General features: G+C 37.1%; 1 protein-coding gene across 1 annotated transcript in view; it reads left to right on the forward strand.

Annotated features, from left to right (window-relative positions):
* LOC5578034 (dual 3',5'-cyclic-AMP and -GMP phosphodiesterase 11) overlaps positions 1 to 24,596 on the forward strand; it is a 211,289-nt gene that overhangs the window by 175,962 nt on the left and 10,731 nt on the right. Inside the window, exons 3-4 of the mRNA XM_021842140.1 lie at positions 1,138 to 2,988; positions 3,051 to 3,434. Coding sequence (XP_021697832.1) covers positions 1,138 to 2,988; positions 3,051 to 3,434 — 2,235 coding nt within the window. The remainder of the gene's footprint in view (positions 1 to 1,137; positions 2,989 to 3,050; positions 3,435 to 24,596) is intronic.

Raw genomic sequence — 24,596 nt, forward strand, 5'->3', positions numbered from 1 at the left:
TTAACCATTTGCATTTTTTGCTGTTTTATCAATTCTTGCAAGCCGTGCTAAGCTGAGAAGCAAGCCTATGTAGCTATTGAAGATATTGTCAATACTAGGAAATATTGGAATAAATCCTTTAACAATAATAAAAAAATATCATAAATTCTGCTAAAACATCCGAATTTAAAAGCATTTTTTTTTACTATTGACACAATTTTGTTTTAGAGAATCTTTTAAAAGTTTAAAAAAAACTTGAGATTACGAAAAGGAATTTTATGAGGATACGTTGACCGGAGTTTGGATTGGCTCCTATAGGCAAAGTTGAGTTTTTATTATTATCGAACAAAATTGGGACGATTAGATTGAAATTCTTACTGCTTCCACAGTAAACGGAACAAATGTTTGTGTCAACCACGAAAATACTGCTGAATCTATTGTCGGTATTATAAATGTCATAGTATGTCTGGTTTTTGAGATATTAATTGTTGAGAAGGCACCATTTATCGTTTTCAGCCAACTTGCATCCAAGTTTTCCAGCATGTATTTTGATTTATGTGCCTAATACACTACAAAAAAACAGCATTTAGGCTGTATAAGTAGAATTCGAATTCATGAAGTGCGTGTTACTTTTTAATGATATGGAAAATTATTTTTTCTGGTCATATAAAAGAAACAACAAATTTTGTATTAAGGCTGCAAGCATGTTAAAAATTTGATTAAATTGGTATTAAATCGGGAAATTTTAGTCAAACTATGCCTCATATACAACTTTAAGTGCTAGTTTCCATATTCGGTGGAATAAATTATCGAAAAAATATATAAACAATAGTTTAAATTTCCTTTAAACATCAATCAAACCAGTATTTTAAACTACTTTGACGACCTGTAGCAAATGTGACGTGCTGGAAAATTTCTATGAGCGGCAATGGATTCAGCAGCCCAAATTTACTGGAAATACACAATTGGATATTTGAAACAAGCGTAAATGTTATTTTCTCTGCATTGTCATTCAGCAGAATGATACGAGATACTAGGAAATCTTTTAGTGCTTGTAACCATCCGAAAACATCCAGAAGTAGATCGCAGCTGATGCAAAAACCGAGAAATGCATACACTATTTCACAATACTAATCACTTACCTCATTCTCCTTCCAGGACGTTCACTGCCTGTCTTATGTGTTCATCTGTTCCATTGGTACGGCCTTTTGGACCACTTCAACCTAGACGTAGTTAGAGTATGGAAATTGTTTAGTTTAATCGAGGAAGGTTACCATAGTACGAACCCGTATCACAATTCAATTCACGCGACTGACGTAACACAAGCAATGCACTGTTTCTTGCAAGAGAAGCGCATCCTGGAGAATCTGAGCCCGCTGGAGATCATGGCGTCGTTGATCGGTGCCGTTACGCATGACTTGGACCACCCGGGCGTGAATCAACCGTTCTTGATTGCAACCTCCAACCACCTGGCGGCGCTCTACGAGAACACCTCGGTGCTAGAGAACCATCACTGGCGATCGGCCGTCGGATGCCTGCTGGAGAGTGGCGTCGCCGAACAGATACAGGGTATTCGACCGGAACTGGAAAAGCAGATCAGCTCTCTAATCCTGGCAACGGACATCACCAGGCAGCAGGAATTCATCAGCCAGTTCCGCGACTATCTCTCCCACGATACGTTGGATATGCGTAACAAAGAACATCGGCACTTTATTCTGCAAATCGCGCTCAAATGTGCAGACATCTCCAATCCCTGCCGGCCATGGGATATTAGTAAAAAGTGGAGTTTGAAAGTGTGCGAAGAGTTCTTCCGCCAGGGAGACTACGAAAGACAGCTCAATCTGCCGGTCACTTCGCTCTGTGATCGGCACTCGACGTCGGTGCCCAAGATTCAAACTGGCTTCTTCAAATTCGTTGTCACACCCTTGATGGACGAGTGGCATCGATTCCTGAAGACTGATCTATCCTACAATATGATGCACCATCTGAAATACAATCAGATTCAATGGGAAAGCAAACTGCAGGCAGAGATGAACGAAGAAACTCGAACCGAGATATCTGACGCGGAGCTACTGGATGAAGATGTCGATGATAACGACGACCAAGATGAACCGCTGCACGATCTGTCGGACAGTTCGGAGATTCTTATCCCGAGTGCTGCCAAGTTCGGTCGACGAAGTTCTCTACAAATCTCTGGCTTCTGTGGTGCTCGCAGCGAACGGCGGTTCTCCGTTCCCATACATAGTATACCGAAGATTGTGCTTCCAGCACGAGACCACCGAGAATCTAATCTCCCACCGGAATCAATCCAGGAAAGCGACGAGCACAAGTTCGACAACGACTCGCTCTCGATCTTCTCGTCGGACAGCGATAGTCTTCATCGGGGAGCACGTGGTTCTTCCACCGGCAGCACCGCCGATCGAGAACGTCCGCTCAGTGCAGAAAATCTACTTCCAGACTGCAGTATTGCATCGATGACCGCTGGAATCTGTGGCGATCGACTGAATCTAGTGCTTCACGGAGCCGTTAGCGTAGGAAATAACGCGAATCTTCTCACCGTTGGAACTTCCAAGCATCTTATCAGACAGCAAACCTTCCCACCGTTGCAACCGTACATTCGCACTCGTTACATGTCTTCACAGGCGGAACTCGGTGCTTGTCCGGAGGCCCTCCTCGAATCCAACTCCAGCAGTAGCTCTTCCAACTCCCACCCGGAGGCAAACAGTGAATCTCGTGGCATCCTTATGACCAAAAAGGAAAGCACCAAGCGGGAAACGGATTCGTCCACTTCCGGCGAAAAAGCGAAAATCCCGAAGCTCTCTCTCGGCCAGAAGGAGAATCTCGACCCATCGATGCTGAAGCGAAGCCTCAGCCGGCGGAGAGGCTCCGCTCCGGTCACCGTAGCTTTACCCCCGAAACCCGTCGAATCTGACCTAAGCGTATCGTTCGTCATCAAGACGTGCGATTTGCGGCGAGGCTCTATGCCTGCCGAATTCATCACTTCCATGCGTAGGTGTTCCGTGAAACCCCAAGTAACCACATTCATTAATCACATTTTCCTTATCCCACAGATACAAAAGACCAACCGAACGGTGCCCAGCCGGAAGTGACGGCCACCGTGCTTCCGAACAACATCGGTCCGGCGTACAACATGCAACGACGCGGATCGGTACCGTGTGATAGCTCAAACAGCGTTGTGATTCGGAACAGCTTTAACAACAAACGGCGCAGTGCGAAGAAAATCCTTAGGCGGCGATCGTCTGGCGGAGCAGAAATCCTCAGTCCCATCCTGTCGGAGGATGCCACCAGCTCGGGCAATGGTGCCGGTGCCGGGAGCAGTGCGACCTCGTCTTCGACGGCATGGCAGCGGTTCAAGCGGCGAGCCGATGCCGAGAATCTGCTGTCGCGACGGCGTGGATCACTGCCCGTCGAAGTGCTCACCATTGGATATTCGGGTAAGTGAATTGCTCTATATATTGCAATTTTAGGGAAAACTTTCCGTTTTACGGTTCAACGAAAAGCTACCGCAGCTGTCACATCACTGATTTGCACTGGTAAATTATCAGTAAGCTTCAATGATACCTTGGACACCGTCTTGATGATCGTTGTTTGTAGCTATTTTTCATAGCGTTTTCTCTTTCAAGCATACTATGATTGATTTGTTTGCTTCAATGATGGAATGATTTTGATGCCTGCGGTAGTACTTTGACAGCTGCGGTAGAACTCTGCGGCTACCGCAAACCGGAAAATTTTCTTAACAACCGTAATATTTGGTGTTAAACCCTTTTCTTTTTTTTTTTTTTTGAAGTGCTACGAACTTATAGATTTCATTTTTAACCCTGGGTAAGAACTAAATCGAGATTAAAATTAGGCCATGAAGTTCCCCAGAAGTTTCTTTTTTGACTTGAGAGCTGCTTAGGATGCTCCTCGAGATTTTATTGGAGCTATTATTTTAAAGTTCCTATTACTACCCATAAAAGTATAACTGTCCCATATGGATTTTCAAGCCAACACCTTTTCCATAGCTACATTATTTTTAATGTACACTTTACTGTGCATATAAAAATTAGAACACTTTGTATGAAAATGTTGTGTAAAAATATGAAATTTGTGCAGTCCCATATTGAAAAATGAAGGCATAACAGTCCCTATATGAACTTTTACTCCAAATAGCGACTGCAAAACGTGAATTGTGTTCAAGTTTATATTTTTCGCTAATAAATGGTCGGCGTTAAGTCAGAGGGGACCAAGTACAGAACTTGGGAAAATTGGATTATTCGTTCATTAGATGCGAAATTAGCTCACCTCCATTTCACTTTGATCAGATTTGATGAATGCTGTAAATTGCGAGAGATATACTATAAATTTACTTTGGATGATCAATAAAAATCGATAAAAGTGTGCAGTCAGAGTGGACCAAGTGCTTATTACCATAACAGCGAAATTGATCAGCGCACTGAGGAATACGAGGAAATGAAACCATTTCAAGAGATTTGTCAGATTTGTCGGCATCGAATGATTCTTCTACTCATCTATCAATATAAATTCATAAACATTACTTAATTCGATGCATTTGATTTTGATTTTTGGCTATTTATCATATCTGGATGAGTGGTCAGAAATTGCAACAATTTTTGTGCAGACAAAGTGGACCAAGTGTTTAAAAACAAATAAACTGATTGATTATTGCATTTTTGAGTCATTTTCAAAGTCCGATAGGAGTTCATGGTAGTTCTATGGTGTATGTATGGCATGTTCTAGAACTCGCTTATTGGACCAGTGTATTTTTGTCGGCACTTAGGATTTTCACTTGGTCCACTCTGACTGAACGCATATTTGAATATTTCTGGTCTCCAATGCTTTGACCCTGCAAAACCTTAATTTTCAAGCTATCAAAATGCCACTAATTTCGAGAGTGACGATATGAATTATTGAAGAATTTACGATTCTGGTGTAGAAGGGTCTTGATAATCTGTTTATCTTAGAGATTTGCACCCAGTTTGACCATGCAAGCATTAAATGATTGTTATTTTCCTAGAAATTGTTCAGTCAGAGTGGACCAAGTACACATAGTCCATCAAAAAATCGTTCTATCAGAGGTTTGGATTATGATTTTTCATGATTATCACTTCACATTATATTATGTGAGAGTAACACAAAGATGTGTAGAAATATTGAACCAAAATTTTAACGAGTTAAAAAATTACAGAGCGTTAGACTTTAAGCCCATTTTTCTCAAAATATGAAAAATGTCACTTGGTCCACTCTGTCTTAACCCTCTAATACCCAAATTTTTATTTTCGATTTAATTATTATTTTTCGTTATCTAAAATCGTTCTAAACACGTTTTGGGCATTTATTTATTTTTATTCGCAAATTTTTAAATTTTGGTTTTTGATTTTTATAATTTTTATTTTTGAACATCCCTAGCTTTTTTCATTTTTTCTTGAAGCCTTTTCTAGTTGTTGATTTTTGGCAATAATAAAAATTTAAGATGTTACGGTATTTTTAAAAATATTAAATTTTTAATTTTTTTCGGAGCGTGTTTTATTTTCCGTGTAACTAACGGAAAAACAGGTTTGAAATGATTTTAATACCACCAGGCTCTTTTTTGTAATAGGTTAATCGTAGAAAAATATAAAAGGTACGATTTTTTATATTACACGTTAAATGAAGCTCAGGCATTTGTAGGTTATATAAGAAAGCAATTTTTCAAACAATTTCTAAAAATACAAAAAAGTTTCAAAAGTCATAAAAAACTTTTCTTATATGCGTGTTATGAGTCAAGGTATAAACCAAAAATAAAATCATTTTGATTTCCGAGCTACGAAAAAATACACAAAATTCCAAAGTGTACCCCGTCTAAAGGCGGGGTTGGGTATTAGAGGGTTAATGTCGACCAAATAGAAGCAAAATGAGTTATCTGTGCGGTGTTGCGAAATGAATAAGGCTTGCAGAAATGTACTAGAAAATTATGAACATTTGTATAAAAAGACAAACTTCAAACTTAGAGCGCTGTTTTCTTAATATCTATTCCATATGGGACGGTTATGCTTTTATGGGTAAATTAGCAGTGTTGTAAAAATCTCCAATTCTAAAAATTCACGTTTGAAATTTTGCATGCGTGAGTTTTCAATCAAGCAAATCAGCAATCAGTATGTGTATCAGTAGGCTTCGTGGCCTTTAGCGGCGTCAGTCGTTTAGGCGTATTAGGCCATGAAGTGTGGGTTCGATTCCCGCTCCAGTCGGTGGAAACTTTTCGTCAAACGAAAACTTCATCATTGGGCTACTGGGTGTTTCGTGTTGTCCGTTGCCTAATGTTTGTGAACGTTTAGTCCGTGCAGCCTTAAGCTGAAGACGGTGACAATTCTTACTTTCAAATTGTGATGCTTGCGAGATCCAATATTTTTTCCGATATTCAAAATGAATACCAAATAAGTTCAAATTTAAGGAGATACGACATTTAAGGATTATGACTTTTCTAAAAAAGTGTGCATATTTCAAGGATTTGTTATTCTTCGCATCCATTACTCTCTATAATGGCTTACTTTCCTTCTAATACACCATCTTGATTGGACCATGATTTCTCATTTTTTCGACGGTGTTCGGTATTGGGTGCTGTCCGGTACTGGGGGATCTCTCCCTACCACGTGAACGAATACCCAAGATTTATAAAAAATGGCTTTTTCGCAAACTGTTTAACTAGCTGGCGTACGAGGGGTCCACCAATTTGAGAAAACCGAAAGGACCACCCTTTAGTTTTAGCATATACTAGTGATCAGTGACATACATTTGGAATTCTAACGATGGGTGCCGATGGCGGCCTGATTTCAGCGAGAATTGCTCATAAGGTCTTTATGATACAGCCCCACCCATGCGCGTTGCCAGAGGAGAGCAAAAGGGGTGTTTCCCCTTGGCCTAGGAAAAATTAAAACACAAATAAAACTGGTTTGTTACGAAGGTTTCTATTTCTTTTGATTAAACAGTGCTTCCGGCAATCATTTAAATAAAATGGATCATAAATTTCTTGGAGAACACTTGAAGTTCAAATAACAGACTATAAATCAATCGAAGACTTCTTCAAGAATTTAAATTAGGTCATGCAAGAAATCTGTCTATATGATGATATACTATAAGGGATTATTCAGATATTACGTAACGCAAAATTTGCCAATTTTAGACCCCCGTCTCTCCCCACGTAACAACTTTTGTATAGAATTTTGTTTTGTATGAACCGTAGGGAAAATTCCTCCCCCCAATGTTGCATTACGTAATATTTGAACGATCCCTAAGTTAATCGAGAAATTCCACGGAATTCCACTTCATTTACCTCCTGACATACAGCATTGAATTTTTGCTGGAATTCCATCAAGAATTACTTCAGCTTTTCTACTTCATTTTTTCATACATATTTGAATTTTTTTCAGAAAGCCCTTGATGAGTCGTCCAGGTTCAATGTAAGAAAATCTTTAAACCCTCTAATACCCAACCCCGCCTTTAGACGGGGTACACTTTGGAATTTTGTGTATATTTTTGTAGCTCGGAAATCAAAATTATTTTAGTTTTGGCTTGAATCTTGATTCGTAACACGCATATAAGAAAAGTTTTTTTTACTTTCGAAAGTTTTTTGTATTTTTGAAAATTGTTTGTTTCTTATACAACCTACAAATGCTGGGGTTCATTTAACGTGTAATACAGTCAACCCTCCATGAGTCGATATTGAAGGGACCATCGACTCATGGAAATATCGAGTCATGGAACAGCAATGCTATGGAAAGCGGTTTGAGGGGACCATCATAGTAACCATGAAATTTAGTTTTTAGTATAGTTCCATGAGTCGATATCGAGTAATGGAACATCGACTCATGGAGGTTTAACTGTATGAAAAATCGTACCTTTTATATTTTTCTACTATCAATCTATCACAGAAGAAGAGCTTGGTGATATTAAAATAATTTCAAACCTGTTTTTCCGTTTATTATACGGAAAATAAAAATATTTCCAGAAAAATATTAAAAATTTAATGTTTTTTTTTTAAATTACCGTAAAAACTTGGATTTTCATTATTGTCAAAAATCAGTAACTAGAAGAGGCTCCAAGAAAAAATGAGAAAGAATAGGGATGTTCAAAAATAAAAATTATAAAAATCAAAAACCAAAATTCGTAGATTTGCGAATAAAAATAAATCATTGCCCAAAACGTGTTTAGAATGATTTTAGATAACTAAAAATGACATTTAGATCGAAAATAAAAATTTGGATATTAAAGGGTTAAGAATCCTTCCAGATAGATAGGGATTCAGTGCTACACGCAGCGAACTGGACTATCGAATGTCATACATTTTGCCTTATGAAAGTCCATTTGCCTGAGTGTAGTAATGGACCCCTTAGTAGTTGAGATTTCTGCAATGATATCTTAGATGGATAAAAGTTTTGTTTAGCCTATCAACAAGTGCCATGTCTTTTCTTCATAGTACGCCTTTAAAACACACAAAATCATTCGATTTATATACCGTGAAATACTTATTTGGAAAACTGTTGTCCTTATGCCTATTAATGCCTATTATTATGGAAGGTTGCAAATTTGACGTTTCTTATTATGAACCCTCCATTTGATTCCCATGTTATCCGACGCGTTGCAGACTTGCCTTTTATGGGCCCACCTCGAAATGCTAATTATGGAGATAATTTTATTTGGGAGACTTGCAGTCCAAGGCTGGCTCATCTAAAGTACTTCCAGAAAATCTTTCATCAATTCCTTTAAGAAGACTCCTCCAAAATGTCATTTGGGAATTAGAATCCAATTCGTCCAGGAATAACTATCACTATTTTACAAGGAATTATTCAACTTTTTTATGATGTTTTATCAATTTGCGAAGGATCAATTCCTTCAGATAATTTATTTTCATTTTGATAATTCATCTGCGACGCTGCCTTGAGTAAACTTATAAACTCTAGCTAAAATCTTTCCAAGACCAACAAATTTGAAACTCATTAAAAAGTTCTTCCAAAGATATTCATCATCATCATCATCATCATATAAATAAAAATGGAATGGTGTTTGTATGTCACGAGTTAACTTGAAAACTATTCAACGGATTGACGTCATTCTTTCCCAGGTGGATTCGACAGGAGATGCTACGTATCAATGAACTTATATCACTTCATAAATGCTGCGCTAATACTACTTTATGAATTGTTTCATTGCTTTATCGTCGTTTTTGCATTAGTTCAACTGTATAAGTTGCCTTTTCCACTTTCAAACTACTTCAATGGTAGGCTTACGGCAATGCAGCTACATTATATATGCAATGATATAATGCTCCATGGTTACTTGGGTATACTGTGATTTTCTAAGGGGTTTTTGGCATAGCCTACTTCAAAGCCTACTGCTCGATAATACAACGTTTTCTGGGATAGGGTTACCATCCGTCCTGATTTAGCTGGACATGTCCTGATTTCGAGATTCTTTTGTGGCGTCATGATTTATTTTTCATATTTCTAGTTTTGTCCGGCTTTTTCTGCTTGGCGAATACCGTGGAATGTCATAGATATTTCGGATTAGGAAACGCTATTCTAATGCCAAAAAACAGCAAGAATGTTCAAATGGAATCATCCAAAATCCAAAGTTTGTGATGCTTTTCATACTGTGTCACAACACCTTCAAATTCAGTCTATGTTTGAGATATGCTATTAATGAAATCATTTGAACTCGTACTAAAACTCAAGCTATCATCTTTGAAGTATTTTCACAAAATTATATCGTTATCTGAATGAAAGAGATCTCCGAAACTTATCATGGGAACTTATAACTGTTTCCTATTGTTGTGCAAAATAATGATGCATCGCAATGCTCTCATTATTTTGTCATATTTTTGGAACTTAAAGAAATATCAAATCAAAAAGCTTGTACGATTGTTGTCATTATTGAAGATGTTCTCAAAAATATAATTTACAATTAAAGTGTTTGTTCTTCTTTTGTTACGACCAATTGATCTTGCAGTAAAGTTAGTATTTATAAACATCATGGCCAAAACTACAAAGTTAAAGTAGGTGAGCCCTCCGCGAGTTTCTGGAAAGATCCTTAACGAATGACTATTAGAATCGTGTTGAAAAAACTGTCGGTTTCCAGTAAAAACTTTGCCAGATTTCTCCCACAAACTTTGCTTATTTTTTATAGGACTCTTCATGAATTTCTAGTGAGATCCTTAAAAAAAACTTAACATGAGCTTCTTTGTGAAAATTCTAAAAAAATTCTTAGCTTATTCTTTTTGAAATCATGATTCAAAGAATTCAAGCGAAATTTCCTCGATCTTTGATAAATCTCTAGTAAGACTTTGAGCAGATTTTAAATGTATTTTTTTTTTTTTACATTCTATGAAATATACTTTTGACATTTTAGACTGTTTTTTGGCATTCTTTGGAATTTTCTTGCAGTATCTTGATCAGTAAGATGGGCGAGATTATTGCAGGATTTCCTGGAGTTAATAGATGAATGGATATTTAGAGACCATCAGTAGATTCTTAAAGGATTACTGACGAGATGCCTAATATAATTTTAGGCGACAGCCTGACAAACAGTTAAACAAAAGTCAAAACACACTAGAGTCTTCGGAAAAGGGATAGATTAGTGTCTTGAAAAATGCTAGTTATAATTAAGAATTTATGCTTATGCTCAACCCGCTAATTAGAAGTTTCTCGAGATCGTACACTACAAGTTCTCAACGTTAAAAATTAAAAAAATCGCTGCTGTTCGAAATATGAGTCATGTTCAGAATTTGAGACAAAATGGATTTTGTACAGGAAAATTGCAAATTGTCCTGATTTTGAATCTCCAGGAAATGGTCACCCTATTCTGGGACAACTAGTTTCTGAATAATTCTTAACGAAGCCTTCTAATGATTTCACCAGTAATTCCGCTTATCATCTTTTGAAACCCTTTTAGAGCCTTGAAAGCAATTTAACAAGTATTTTTACATGGATTCGTCAGAGATTTTTTTTTTTGCCTACGACTATGACAAGCAACTACAGTAGGAATTCGCTTGTTGGGGGTCCACTACATGGAATGGCTCGATGGTTGGATGTTCGTTGGGTGGAAAATATTTCTACTAAAAAGCACCCTCAAAATATTGCATCTTGGATTGCACAAAAGATGAGAACCAAGAAGGAATCCAAACCTGAGCTCTAGTGTTTTACATATGAACTTTTGGAAAAACCATTAAATGAATTTCAATCTAATTTCCTCAAGAAAAGAATTCGAGTCGGAATTCTTGAGACAATTTTTACTAATATTGTCTGAAAATGTTCTCTGGGGATATCTCATGACAAGAGTAGGATGAACATTGTATGATAGGCAGGGCCGGATTTACAAATGCGGGGGCCCTGGGGCCATTGTCCTGTGGGGGGCCTTTTCCCAGAAGAACATTTTGATACTTTTGAATATAAAAGATATTTTTAATATTCTTTGTAAGCTTTTCATTAGCAGAAGTCAAACTATTTTATAACATTCAAATAATGCTAAAAAGTTGTTGAACATACAGATGTAATTAACAGTTTTGAATTGATTTTAATTGGTATAGGGCTGATAGCAGGTCTTTTCAAGAGACTTTTTCTCTATTTTAATGCAAGTCTCTGAAAAATCTCTATTTTGATGGAAAGTCTTTAAAATCTCTACTTTAATCAAAAACGTCTCTAGGGTTTTTTCTTATTCGGATTGCAGTGAATCTCAATATAAAATTCTACAGGCTTCAGAGAAAAATTCAAGGATTTGAATGCGGCTGAATAGGTGCTTCAAGAATTTCGTCTCACAAGTCTCAAAGAAAAACTCCAAAAAATCTTCAAAAAAATTTGTCATGAGATTTCATCTGGGTTAATTTCAGGAACTCATACAAGGATCTCTCTAGAAATTGTCTAACAATTTTCCCAGAAAATTCTCCAGCGATTTTTCAAAGGATGCTTAGATGATTTTACTACAAAATTTCTTCCAGGAAATCCTTGAGCACGCCAACGATATTCTACCTTCAGTTATTTCCTCAAGGATTTACCCCGAGTTTTTTTTTTTTTTTTTTTTGAAGACTTCGGATATTTTTTCACTAATACTTTAATCGAATTCTCTAGTTGTTGTTCTAGCCTAGAGGATCATACAAAGGTTTTTAATGTTGAACAAAGATGTTCCTTAATGTAAATTTTGGAGGATACACAAAGAAAATCGATGGAAGAATCACCGGATCCTGGAGAATTTAAGACTTCCTTAAAAAAATATCCAAAATAATCTTTGGCGAAATTCCTGATAGACTCTCGTATGTAATTTCTATGGTTAATCTTGGTAAAATCCAGATTATATTCTTGAGGTATCCAAAACAAGATACTTGGAGGAATTCCTTTGGAAAGTTATATCTTAATCTTATTATTCCTCGTGAAGTGAACAAAATCTCATTCTGCATGTTTTCTGCCTATTTTATTCCAGTAATTATTTTTTTGTATTAATTTCGCCCATTTCCGGATTTATGTAAACAAATTCAATCTTTCAAATTATTTGATGCAACTCCAAAAAGTTTGTACTTTTGCATTGATTCTAATTGTTCGTAAAAGTTTAACTACAAATATGTTTGTCGAGATTTGTGAGGACTCCGAAAATGTCTTAGAGATCAGTTCGGTTTGGTACGCCGTCGTGAGTAGACGTCTATGTTATTTTCCCCGCGAGTTATTTTTGGTAGATGTGTTTCTTCTTCTGTTTTGTGGATGTGATACAGGGTCGTGGAATCGAAGAGTGAAGTGTGAATCTTTAATAAGTTCTCCCAAGTGAACTGTATATTATTCGACTCAATATTCTAATATATTTGAAGTAAAAAGTGTGATTTCAAGTGGCTTCCTAGTGATTGTTTGGTAGGAACGTTTGCTTCCCCACCGTGTGAATGGAAAAGAAAAAAATGAGAGTCGAACTGAATCCGAAAGTGGTTCAAATGTGTGTGTGAGCGGTAGCACGCAAATGGAGAAAGCATGGCATGTTGTATCAGTGTACAATGTGGAGGAAGGAAATTGAAGAAAGCGTGCGCTTCAAACGTTGAAATTATGGGAAATCTCAATTCGGTGAGTTTGTTCCGGTTTACATAAATTCATTCAGGCAGCCATGGTCGTATTTCATTTCCATACAATCTGGATGAATGACACGGCGCATGTTATCACGTATGGACCTATGCACGGGTTCACTGTTTGACATTTTAACGGTGCCGTGTTATTTATGTGACCATGGAAGCCAGTGAGTTCGGTACCGCTCAGGCGTCAAATCGGTGAACTCGTGCATCGGTCCATGGACGAATGCACGAGTTCACTAATTTGACGCTTGATCGGTGCCGGATTCATTCGTTTCCATGGTCACGTAAATAACACGGCACCGCTCAAACGTCAACCAGTGATCTCGTGCATCGGTCCCTTGGTATGTTATAGTGGTGGTGTTGGAAATATTTGTAAGTACCTTCGATTGGATTTCTGTTTTGAGAGAGACAAATGAGTGTATAGTTGTGTAGGTGTACGAGTGTGTTTTAGTCGCGAGTAAAATTATGTTGCATGACTTTTGTATCGAGCTGTGTTTAGCTGAGCAGCAGCGATAAAACGAGATTTGTTACGATGAGTGTTTGTTGAACTGATATGTATTGATGTGTCTCTTTTCAAGGGTTTTGGCTACAATTAGTAGAAATAGATATGACGGACGGCTGTTCAATTTTGGCAACGAGCCATAATCGAAAGTTTTTTACACGATGTATACATTTTATAAATTACTATAAATTGTATTGGACTGTGTAAAATTTTATTGGCACTATATTTTTTGTATATTGTATGTATTTTTGTTGTTTTCCGTGAAATTTTATTACTAAAAGTCCCGGTTATTTTGACTGCATGTAATTATGTTATATTATATTATATTATATTATATTATATTATATTGTATTATGTTATATTATATTATATTATATTATATTATATTACATTATATTATATTATATAATATTATATTATAGTATATTATATTATATTATATTATATTATATTATATTATATTATATTATATTGTATTATATTATATTATATTATATTATATTATATTATATTATATTATATTATATTATATTATATTATATTATATTATGTTATATTATATTATATTATATTATATTATATTATGTTATATTATATTATATTATGTTATATTATATTATATTATATTATATTATGTTATATTATATTATGTTATATTATATTATATTATATTGTATTATATTATATAATGTTATATTATATTATGTTATATTATATTATATTTATTATATTATATTATATTATATTATATTATATTGTATTATATTATATTATATTATATTATATTATATTATGTTATATTATATTATATTATATTATATTATATTATGTTATATTATATTATATAACCATATCAAAATAATTTCAAAAAAGGTTTTGCTTTGATTTCTGATGGATTTATTATATTTCATTACATTATATTACATTGTGTTATGTTATATTATTATTCCTATCCCACATTTTCTAGAGTTCGTGAACTCTAGCTCACGACTAGCACCAATTCTCGAAAACTTATTCAAATAGTCTCAAGTCAAAAAAGTGAATAAACTTACATTATTGATCCTACGTGTTTCGCAGGCGAAATTCCACATGTTCCGCTCCTACTCAACTCGATTTTTCACTTTTAGAACGATTAATTTCCGGATTTACAAAACGACGAAAGTAAGATTTTCAACTTTCGCAACCTAACCACTACTTTCGCCGCCCCGCTGTATAGAGAGACAATGTGACTTAACCACGAATCAAAACAAAACACTACTTGAGCCGATTTTACACTGATAGAAAAACGTCGAAAGTAACTGTATGAAACGGCTTATCATTTTGTATTAATTATTTTTGTTGAAAATAATAGAAACTACCTAGTTTTTGAACGCGATCTGATTGTATGCAAAATTTGAGCGATGTACACGGCAAAAAAATGTTATAAAGGTGATTCATTTTAAAACAGTTTTAGAAGACAGGTTGTGATTCTTCTCAATTAGTTTTCTCAAAACCGTATGAAAGTTACTTACTTCGATTTGAAAAAGTAGTCGAGAATTGTTTCGTTTATATTTTTTTATGTTTTTCATTTATGTAGCTGCCTGTCCCGGAAAGCATTGTTTCACCTTCAATATTTTTAATTCTGAACATCAAGGGATTTATCCACAAAATTTTTTTCCTTGAGTTCCTTCTTGTGTACCATACCAAATGTAGGCCGTGTTTTCCATTCAATGTAACATTGAGGTTGTGTATCTTTTTCTTTTAATACAATCCAGAGTGAAGACTTCCTACTGGATTATTTAGCAAGCCCCCTTTCCAGACACATTTAAAAAGCATTTATAATTTTCAGCACATCTCGAATTGTCTGCAAGGAAATCATCATCAATCATTATAATTAAAAACACATTCTTAGATTAAGTTTGTCATGCAAACCATTATTTCCAAATTCTTTTTCAGATTATATGCACAGTTCCCTCTGAGCGCTGGAAGTATGCTGCAATTTATGTAACTCTAATATTTTTTTTTATGATGTGTCTGCAAGACAAAAACATAGCATAAAAATCTAGTGTTATATTTTGTATATAAATAATCTTTCTTTGAGGATTCTAGGTCACATCTCCAAGTTGCTGCATATTTTTGTTTCCATATATGATATTTTAAAACTTTTATATTAAATTAAAATTATGCATCGATCAATTGGTTCAATCGTATAACAAGTGTAATTTTGGGAGGGTGCATCAGGGCATCATTTAAGTTACAGCTGGACAATGGAGTGGAGTGCCAGCCGGAGACAGAAGTTGAAGTAATCGTAACATCCTTGTAGATGGGTTCTTCTATTACCAACAGTTGTAATGGATTTGACGCGCCCTTCTCATACCAAACCATACCCTGTACATATGTACATACATACATACATACTTCATTCAAAGATACATAATGAGACAAAATGATTAATTGTACAAATTGTAATATATATCTCTCCAGGATAGGTGTAACATCGATGAATATGATAGCCAACGAAAAATAAAACTTCTAGGTATGGACAAAAGACAAAATACAATGGACGAGATGTACTAGCCTAGGGTCAAAATCTTAAAATCTCACAGCTCTATGAAACTTTTGATGTCCGTCAAGGGAGAGTTGACTGTATTGTGTTGTACTACATTATATAGTACTGTCATATATTATATTATTTTATATTATATTTTATTATACTGTTTTATATAATATCACCTTGTTTTTTATACTATATTATATTCTGTTGTAATAAATAGTATTATAATATATTATGTTAAATTATATAATAAATATTATATTATATGACCATGTATTGAGAAAGCATCAGGGCATCATTGAAGTTACAACCGGACAATGGAGTGGAGGGCCAATTGGAGTCAGGAGTATGTTATCGTTCGCGATTTTTTTGAATGATCTTTCTTCAGGACAATGGTGAACATGGACGGAGACCATAAATTCTTTTTTAAAAGTATGCGAAATGCACCTTGTTTAAATTGAGAATTATTTATGATGACCATCGCAGGACGCTGGTCAGATGGACACCCATGATACTGGATTTTCTACAATGTAATACATTGGTTGAGGTTACATTTTATTGTGATTATACCATATTATATTATGCTATATAATATTGTACTGTGTATATCATATTGTTATACAGTCAACTCTCCTTTATTCGATATCCCCTAAACTTAATGTAATTGGCGAATTAAAAAAGCTTGTTTTCAACTCATAATAAGCAGATACGTTCCTATTGTGACTGTATTGAATTACATATTATTATATTATATTATATCACACTATAATATATTGTATTATAATTTATTACTTTTTATTATTAATTATATTATATTATATTCTCTCAGTTGGCAACCGTTCTTCGCACGCGGTAAACGTTTTTTCGTAGCTCCCGTTTTTCGCGTTTTCTCGCGGTGTCTGTGACAGTAGAATTTTGCATTTTTTTTGCGAAATGTCTGCACACCGACGAAATACACTCGTTGTGGATTTCAGCGTCTTGCCACAACGTCCAGTTTTGGATCAGGTCGAGGAATTCCTCAAAAGAAAACTCAAGCTCGACATGGCCGACGTGAAGAGCATCCAGTTGCACCATCTCGAAAACTGCGTGTTCATCGAGATGAATAACGCAAGCGTAGCGCCACGGCTTCATAAACTACACCATCTGCAACATTCGTTCATCTACCAAGGGATTGACTATTACGTCCCAGTGTATGTGGACGGACCTACCACTACCGTAAAGATCCACGATCTGCCACCGCAGATGCCCAACACGCGGATCACCAATCATCTGCAACAATACGGTAAGGTTCTTTCTATACATAACGATGTCTGGAAGAACTATTTTTCGGGCGTACCTAATGGTGTTAGAGTGGTTCGAATGAGGATAGAAAAGCCGTTACCAGCCTACATTGTCGTAGACAATCAACGTACCTACGTAAGTTACCCGAAGGATGTGAACCAAAAGCGAACATCATCGACCGCTACCGAAAAATCGACTCAACCTCAACCACCGCGCAGCTCTGGCAAAGAGCAAAACAACGATTGCAAACCACCGTCGGCTCAAACCGACTCAAGTGGTGACGACGATCACGACGACGACGATGACGACGACGACAGCGACGACGATAACAACAACAGCAACGGACATGGAAACGAGATTGATACTACAACAGAACTCATCGGGAAGAGACGGTTGTCAACTGAGACTCCAAATGGTACGAGGAATGAGAATGAACCAAAGCGATCTTGCAACCAGAGTAGCCAGAAAGCCGATTCGAACTGGAAGGTGTACCAAACGCGATCAAGAAAGAAGAATGGAAGTGAAGCAAGTTGAAGATGTATTAAAATGTAGATTTATTTTATTTAAAGACACGAATGCACCATAAGGTGTAAAATGTCTATAATAAATTAAAAAAAAAAAAAATATATTATATTGTATCATATCACATCATATTGCTTTATATAAACCATATATTGGGAAGGGAGGGAGCATCAGGGCATCATTGAAGTTACAACTGGACAATGAAGTGGAGTGCCAATCGGAGTCAGGAGGAAAAATGTTAATCGTTCGCGACTAATACTTTTCTCTCCAACAGTTGTAAAAGATTTGACGCGCCCTTCTTCTAACAAACCATCCCGTGGAAAGCTCGACAAGTACTGCAAATTTCAATATTCAATCTGTTGGATCATACTGTTGGAAGGAGATTCTCCTTTTCCCGCGGGTTTCGCGTAAGTGTCTCTGCTTACGGGTCCGCCACCCCCATTTTGGCCCTTCATACAATGGTATGTTGAATGCAGATCGATAGTGAAATTTGACCTTACTGTTGAGTGGAGCCGCAAACAGAGCAAGACTCAAGCAAGGATGGTGGCTATCTACAGACATACATACATACATACTCCGAAAATGTCTTAGAGATACTTGATTTGCCTGACTACTTCAACTGTGGATTTGCATATAGAACTTACACTAAGGAGTATGCTCTATCCCAAAGGAGATGTGATGCCAAAAGTAAGATACGACTTTCTTCTTAAATGACAAGCAAAAGTAATACTTGACGAGAGCTTTACGCTATTCTAATACCATCCATAAAGGAACACACATTAGGCAATTGCTTACACGTGATTCAATTGGCACCTTCTATATTTGTTCATCATACAAACGTATCCAACATAATGGCTTAATCACCGTTACGCTTCGATTAGCGCACTTACAGCTCGTTTGCTCGGTTTTCCACTAAACCTCTCCAGGAGTCAGTCGCTGCCTTCCTTGGAGCACCTGAACACTCATCGCACAATTTGAAGCGTTTTACCACCATTCCGAGAAATAATCCTTTCTTCCTGCGTCCACTTCCGGAACCTCCACTGAGTGGATCGTTGAGAGTGGCACGGGATGCGACTTCAAGATGGCCTGAAGTAATTTCCCACACAGCTAAAAATATGTTGTAAATTTAAGTTTATTTTCATGCACATATTTGGAGCATCAAAATAAACCTAAATTTCAACGACCAATCCATTATTTTTCAATTGAATTCACTTTAAATTTACACGATCATGTAATGTTCAACCACATTTAGTTGAAAATTGAATGCATATTCGTTTAAATTTACATGATGCTGTAATAACACACGAATTTGATTTATTTTTACATTAGACTTCAGTTTACATCACATTGAAAATTAAATATTTTTTTCTGTGCAGTCATACGCCCCATTTAGTACCGAGCCCCCGAGTTCGGTAGCGTAATGTCAATTACACAATAACCGTACACTTGGGTACACTTTCTGCCACCACCCTGCCAGCTGTATTTAGCTAACGGCAAGGCAGGCACACCTTCACGGAATAAAATTTAGAGGCTTGCGAAACGGTCCGGCTACCGTGAAAGGCAGGAAGGAAGGACGGAAACTCGGAGGCTCGCTCTCGCTTGCGTTGAGTATATAAATGGACGGAGACACGGCCGGAACTTGGACCGACAATTGCACTCTGTCACTGTCATCCTCATCGTGTTTGTCTTCTCCGTCAGTGGGCTCATCTCTGTGAGACAGGACCCCTGCCTTGACTCTGACTGGAGCCATTTATACATTGGTGGAAGAATCTGCTAATCGTTCAAGTGACTACAGATCTTTATAATTTAACCTCGTTTTCTTCTTCTGTTTGCATCACTTCCCCATTGAGACATAGCCTGTTTCTCTAATCCAACAGCAAATCCACATCTTCTTGCCCAGCCATACATCTTCAGCACGACTGCCTCATGGCCGAGAACGTTATTCTATGAATTAGCAAAAGACCAAATCAAAGAAGGGGCATTAAATGCGAAATAGATTCATTTTTTCAGGCATGTATTTAAATTGCGGTGTTTAAATTCGACTCCAAAATTTTGACTTCGATGTAAAAAACGACATAAACCCTTTGTGTACCTTATTGCCTTCCACTTCAATAACGTTTCATCTCTTTCTCCGGAACTCCACCAATAATTCAAATTGAAAGTATTCATACCGCGAAGCTAATAGAAGCTCACTTTCCTCGGACAAGACTTCATTTGTAAACGAAATGTATCCCACAAGTACTTCTCCGGTTGTCGAGGGGAAACGATGGAGTACAATTTAATAAACTCAGATTACATGTCGAGGAGGAAACAACAATCAGCATGGATGAAGGTTTCTTCGTTTTTGGAGTATCTTTTCAATCGAAAGGTGGGTACCTCTTGCCCAGGAGCGCACTTTTCCATGGAAGCATTTCAGCGATGAGCGAAAAAGAAATGTGGACTCCCCACAAATGCTATCCGTTCACCGTCGTCGTCGTCCAATTATCCATCTATCCATCCAGATTCAACGGTGAATGAATGACGAGTGGGTATACCTGCTTTGCAGTACCGTGAAACGGGTTATCTTTGATAGAGCCGTAACGTCACAGCTCATTGCGCCCTTGGTAATCATCCTACTTTCATAAAGGTTTCGTGTGTACTAATACATCTTCATCTTCTTGGCATTGCGTCCTCACTGGGACAGAGCCTGCCTCTCAGCTTAGTGTTCTTATGACAGTTATTAACTGAGAGCTTTCTTTGCCAAAGTTGCCATTTTTGCATTCGTATATCGTGTGGCAGGTACGATGATACTCTATGCCCAGGGAAATCAAGGAAATTTCCATTACGAAAAGATCCTGGACGAACCGGGATTCGAACCCAGACACCTTCAGCATGGCTTTGCTTTGTAGCCGCGGACTCTAACCACTCGTCTAAGGAAGGGCCCTGTACTAATACATGTAATACATCAGTGATTGCTCGAAAAAAAATATCCAAAAAATGTTTCAAGAACTATTGCAGAACTTTGTACTGAATTTCTTTCAGAATCAACATTTGAAGTAAATGTAGTAAACTTCTTTCAGCGCTACAATGTATAAACTCTACCGAATTTCCACCACAAATTTTTATAGTTATTTCTTAAAGACTTGTTTTGGACAAACCATTATAATAAAGGGGCCATAATCTATCAGGCGTTCTTATATGGATATTTCATCAATTCATTCGGGGATTTTTCAAAAAATTGTCACAGAGATTCTGTTAATTTATACCAAGATTTCTTTATAAATTCCTACAGGAACCATTCTAGGAATTTATCAGGGCGTCAACCATGAATTCTGTTGTGGAGACTTAGACGATTTCTCTCTGCTATAATTCTAAGAAACTCTCCAGAATTCCTCAGACGATTGGTATTGGGTTCGTGCTTATTTTTTTCTTGGTAGTTGTTCTAGGATTTTCCTGGACTTCCTCCAGGCATTACTGCAAACAGTTTTTTAAGTGATACATGAAGCAATTTTCCCAGAAACTTTTTTTCCAATTTTTTTTTCAGATTTTTAGGAATTTTTACAGTGATTTCGCCACATTTTTTTCTATAAATGATTCCCATAATTATTTTTTACGAGTTTTCCAAAAGTTCAAAGAAGAATTACTTTAAGCATACCTCTATCAATTATTCTTCAAGACTTACTATAGAAAGTTATCCAAGAATATATTCAAAAATCATGAAAAAAAATGTAGAAACTTCTGAAGCAATTGTTCCAAATATATATTTTGGATTCCATAAGATATTCAGGAATACGTAAATCTTGCCTACTTCCTTGTATGGGTAATTTTTTTTCGCCAGCAGTTTTTTTTTTTAATTTTACGAAGTTTTCATCAAAACACCAAAAGTTTTCGAAACAACATTGGAGGTACATAAAAGTTTGGTAAAAAAGGCATATTTCTATTAAACAAATTCCAAGTTTCCATAATTAGCTTGACACAAATCTACTTGGTCTAGTTAGAATTTAAAAAGCCCTTAAGCTACACGTCATAGCAATCTCATAGCAAAGTATCCGAAGTAAGTGGGACCTTTAGGAATAGCTCATTTGTGGTAAGATTTTTAAGGGGATATTTTTTTAGAAAGTTCTATGTTGCACTATTTGCGACATGTTTTGTTGAGAGACCATTTTGCTACTCAAGCGAAAGTGCTTCAACCTTCCATAATCATGCTTTACTGTGACTTATGAGGTGCTCTTATGGAACATGTATTTTTCAAAATTGACATAGTGCTTCTAGTTTTTTTTTTGTCGCCCCTGGGATGGAGCTGAGGCCAACCGCCCGCCACGATATTTTAGACAAAATCTAATTATTTCTGCATTAAAGATTTTAAATTTTTATTCTTGAAACTAGTACTGATATCTTAGTTATTGATTGCAGTTAAAAGATTTTACCTACCTTGATACCTTGATGGTTCCAGCGTAGCGTCACGCAATTGCCGAGCATATTGTAGAGCTCCATCTTCGTCGGTCTTGGGCGAAGCTTCTCCAGTTGCCCCGAACGTTTAGGGTCGCCAGGTCCTCTTCCACTGCGTACAACCAGCGTATTCGTGGTCTTCCCCGAAGCCGCCGACCTCCACCTAGTTCCCTGCTGAATATTATTTTCGCAATTCTTTCTTCCGACATTCGCACTAAGTGACCAGCCCACTGAAGTCTGCCGTATTTTACACGCTTCATAATATTCGCATCTTTGTACACTTGATACAACTCGTGATTCATGCGTCTGCGCCACACACCATTTTCGAGTTTCCCACCGAGTATTGTCCGCAGCACTTTACGCTCAAAAACACTGAGAGCTTTCCGGTCTGACTCTTTCAACGTCCACGATTCGTGCCCGTAGAGAGCCACCGGAAGAATCAATGTTTTATACAGGGCGAATTTTGTTTCCGTTTGAAAGCTGCGGGACCTAAGCTGGTTACGTATTTAGTCCGTAAAAGTCCTTATTCGCAGCCAACACGTGTTTCCACTTCGCGGGAAACGCCGTTGTCACATGTCACAAGTGTTCCAAGGTAAACAAATTCTTCAACAACTTCAAAGACATCCCCATCAAACACTACCTCACCTACCACCATGCCTGACTCTATCTCTACCTGCAACCATGTACTTCGTTTTGGTAGAATTAATGGTCAGGCCTATCCTCGCTGTTTCCCTCTTCAGAGGCACGAAGGCCTCTTTCACTGACCTGTGATAGATTCCAATTAGGTCTATATCGTCCGTAAAGCCAAGGAGCATGTGTGACCTTGTGATAATAGTGCCATTTCTCTGCACGCCAGATCTCTTAATAGCACCTTCGAGTGCAATGTTGAACAGTAAATTCGAAAGTGCGTCTCCCTGATTCAACCCGTCTAGCGTCACGAACGAGGTTGACACCTCGTCTACGATCCGAACACTTGATTTCGAACCATCCAGCGTAGCACGTATCAGCCTAATTAGTTTCGCCGGAAAACCATGTTCAGACATTGTCTGCCAAAGCTCATTTCTTTTCACTGAGTCGTACGCCGCCTTGAAATCAATAAACAGATGGTGAGTCTGCAAGTTATATTCCCGGAATTTATCTAGGATCATTCGCGAGCTAAACATATGATCCGTTGTCGAACGGCCCTCACGAAAACCAGCTTGGTATTCGCTGACAAAGGACTCCTCGAGCGGTCTCAGTCTGTTAAACAGGATGCGCGACATAATTTTGTACGCCGAATTCAGCAGGGTAATTCCTCTGTAATTGGCACACTCCTTAGCAGCCTTACAGTTCTTCAGCTCGCTGATAGCCTTTTTAACCTCTCCTATGGTCGGTGGGTTCACAGCTTGATCGTCATCATCTATGTTCATCCTGTTCCTCGCTACATTTCCATTTTCACCGTTCAACAATTGCTGAAAGTGCTCCTTCCACCTGGCAGCCACCGCCGTTTTATCAGTCAACAAATTGCCTTCTCGATGATTACACATGGCGGGCACTGGTACGGTATTGTGCCGCGCACCATTGATCGTTGCATATAATCTCCGCATATCATTCCGGCTCATGATTTCTTGAGCGTCAGCTACCACACTTTCTTCGTGCTGCTTTTTCTTTCTGCGGTGGATTAGCTTTTCTTCGGCTTTCGCTTCCCTGTACCGCTCTCTGTTCTGTCGGGTACCGGCCACAAGCATACGGCTTCTGGCGACATTCTTCATGTCTGTCACTCTCTGGCACTCTTCATCGAACCAGTCGTTTCGTCTTCGTCGTTGACCAGTGCCAATCACTTCCCGAGCCGTTGTTGTCATAGCTTCATGGATAGGGTCCCACAGGCTGTCGACGTCTTCAGCAACGTTGATTCTTCCCAACTACTCGTCTAGTTAGTTAAAAGATTTTATAACGATTAATTTTGAATAATCAAAATACGTGATAATAGAGCGTTCCATATATCTAGGTTTCTGACGTAAATTTCTGACTTTGATTACAAAAATAACGTTAATATGTAAAAAATGCTTTTCGCTAAGAAATATAATACCGAATTCAAGTTCTATTTCAATTCTGCTAACTGAATAACTTTTTAAAACTTTATCAAATAGTGATTGTATAATGGAATGTTTCTAAGCGTTTATTGAGATTTCATCAGTTTTTAGTGTACAAATAAAAAACCTCAAATATTCTCGATTACAACTAGAATAACTCTGAACAGAAATGTCATGCTAATACTC

This window comes from Aedes aegypti, chromosome 2 (assembly GCF_002204515.2).
Source record: "Aedes aegypti strain LVP_AGWG chromosome 2, AaegL5.0 Primary Assembly, whole genome shotgun sequence".
Lineage (NCBI taxonomy): Eukaryota > Metazoa > Arthropoda > Insecta > Diptera > Culicidae > Aedes > Aedes aegypti.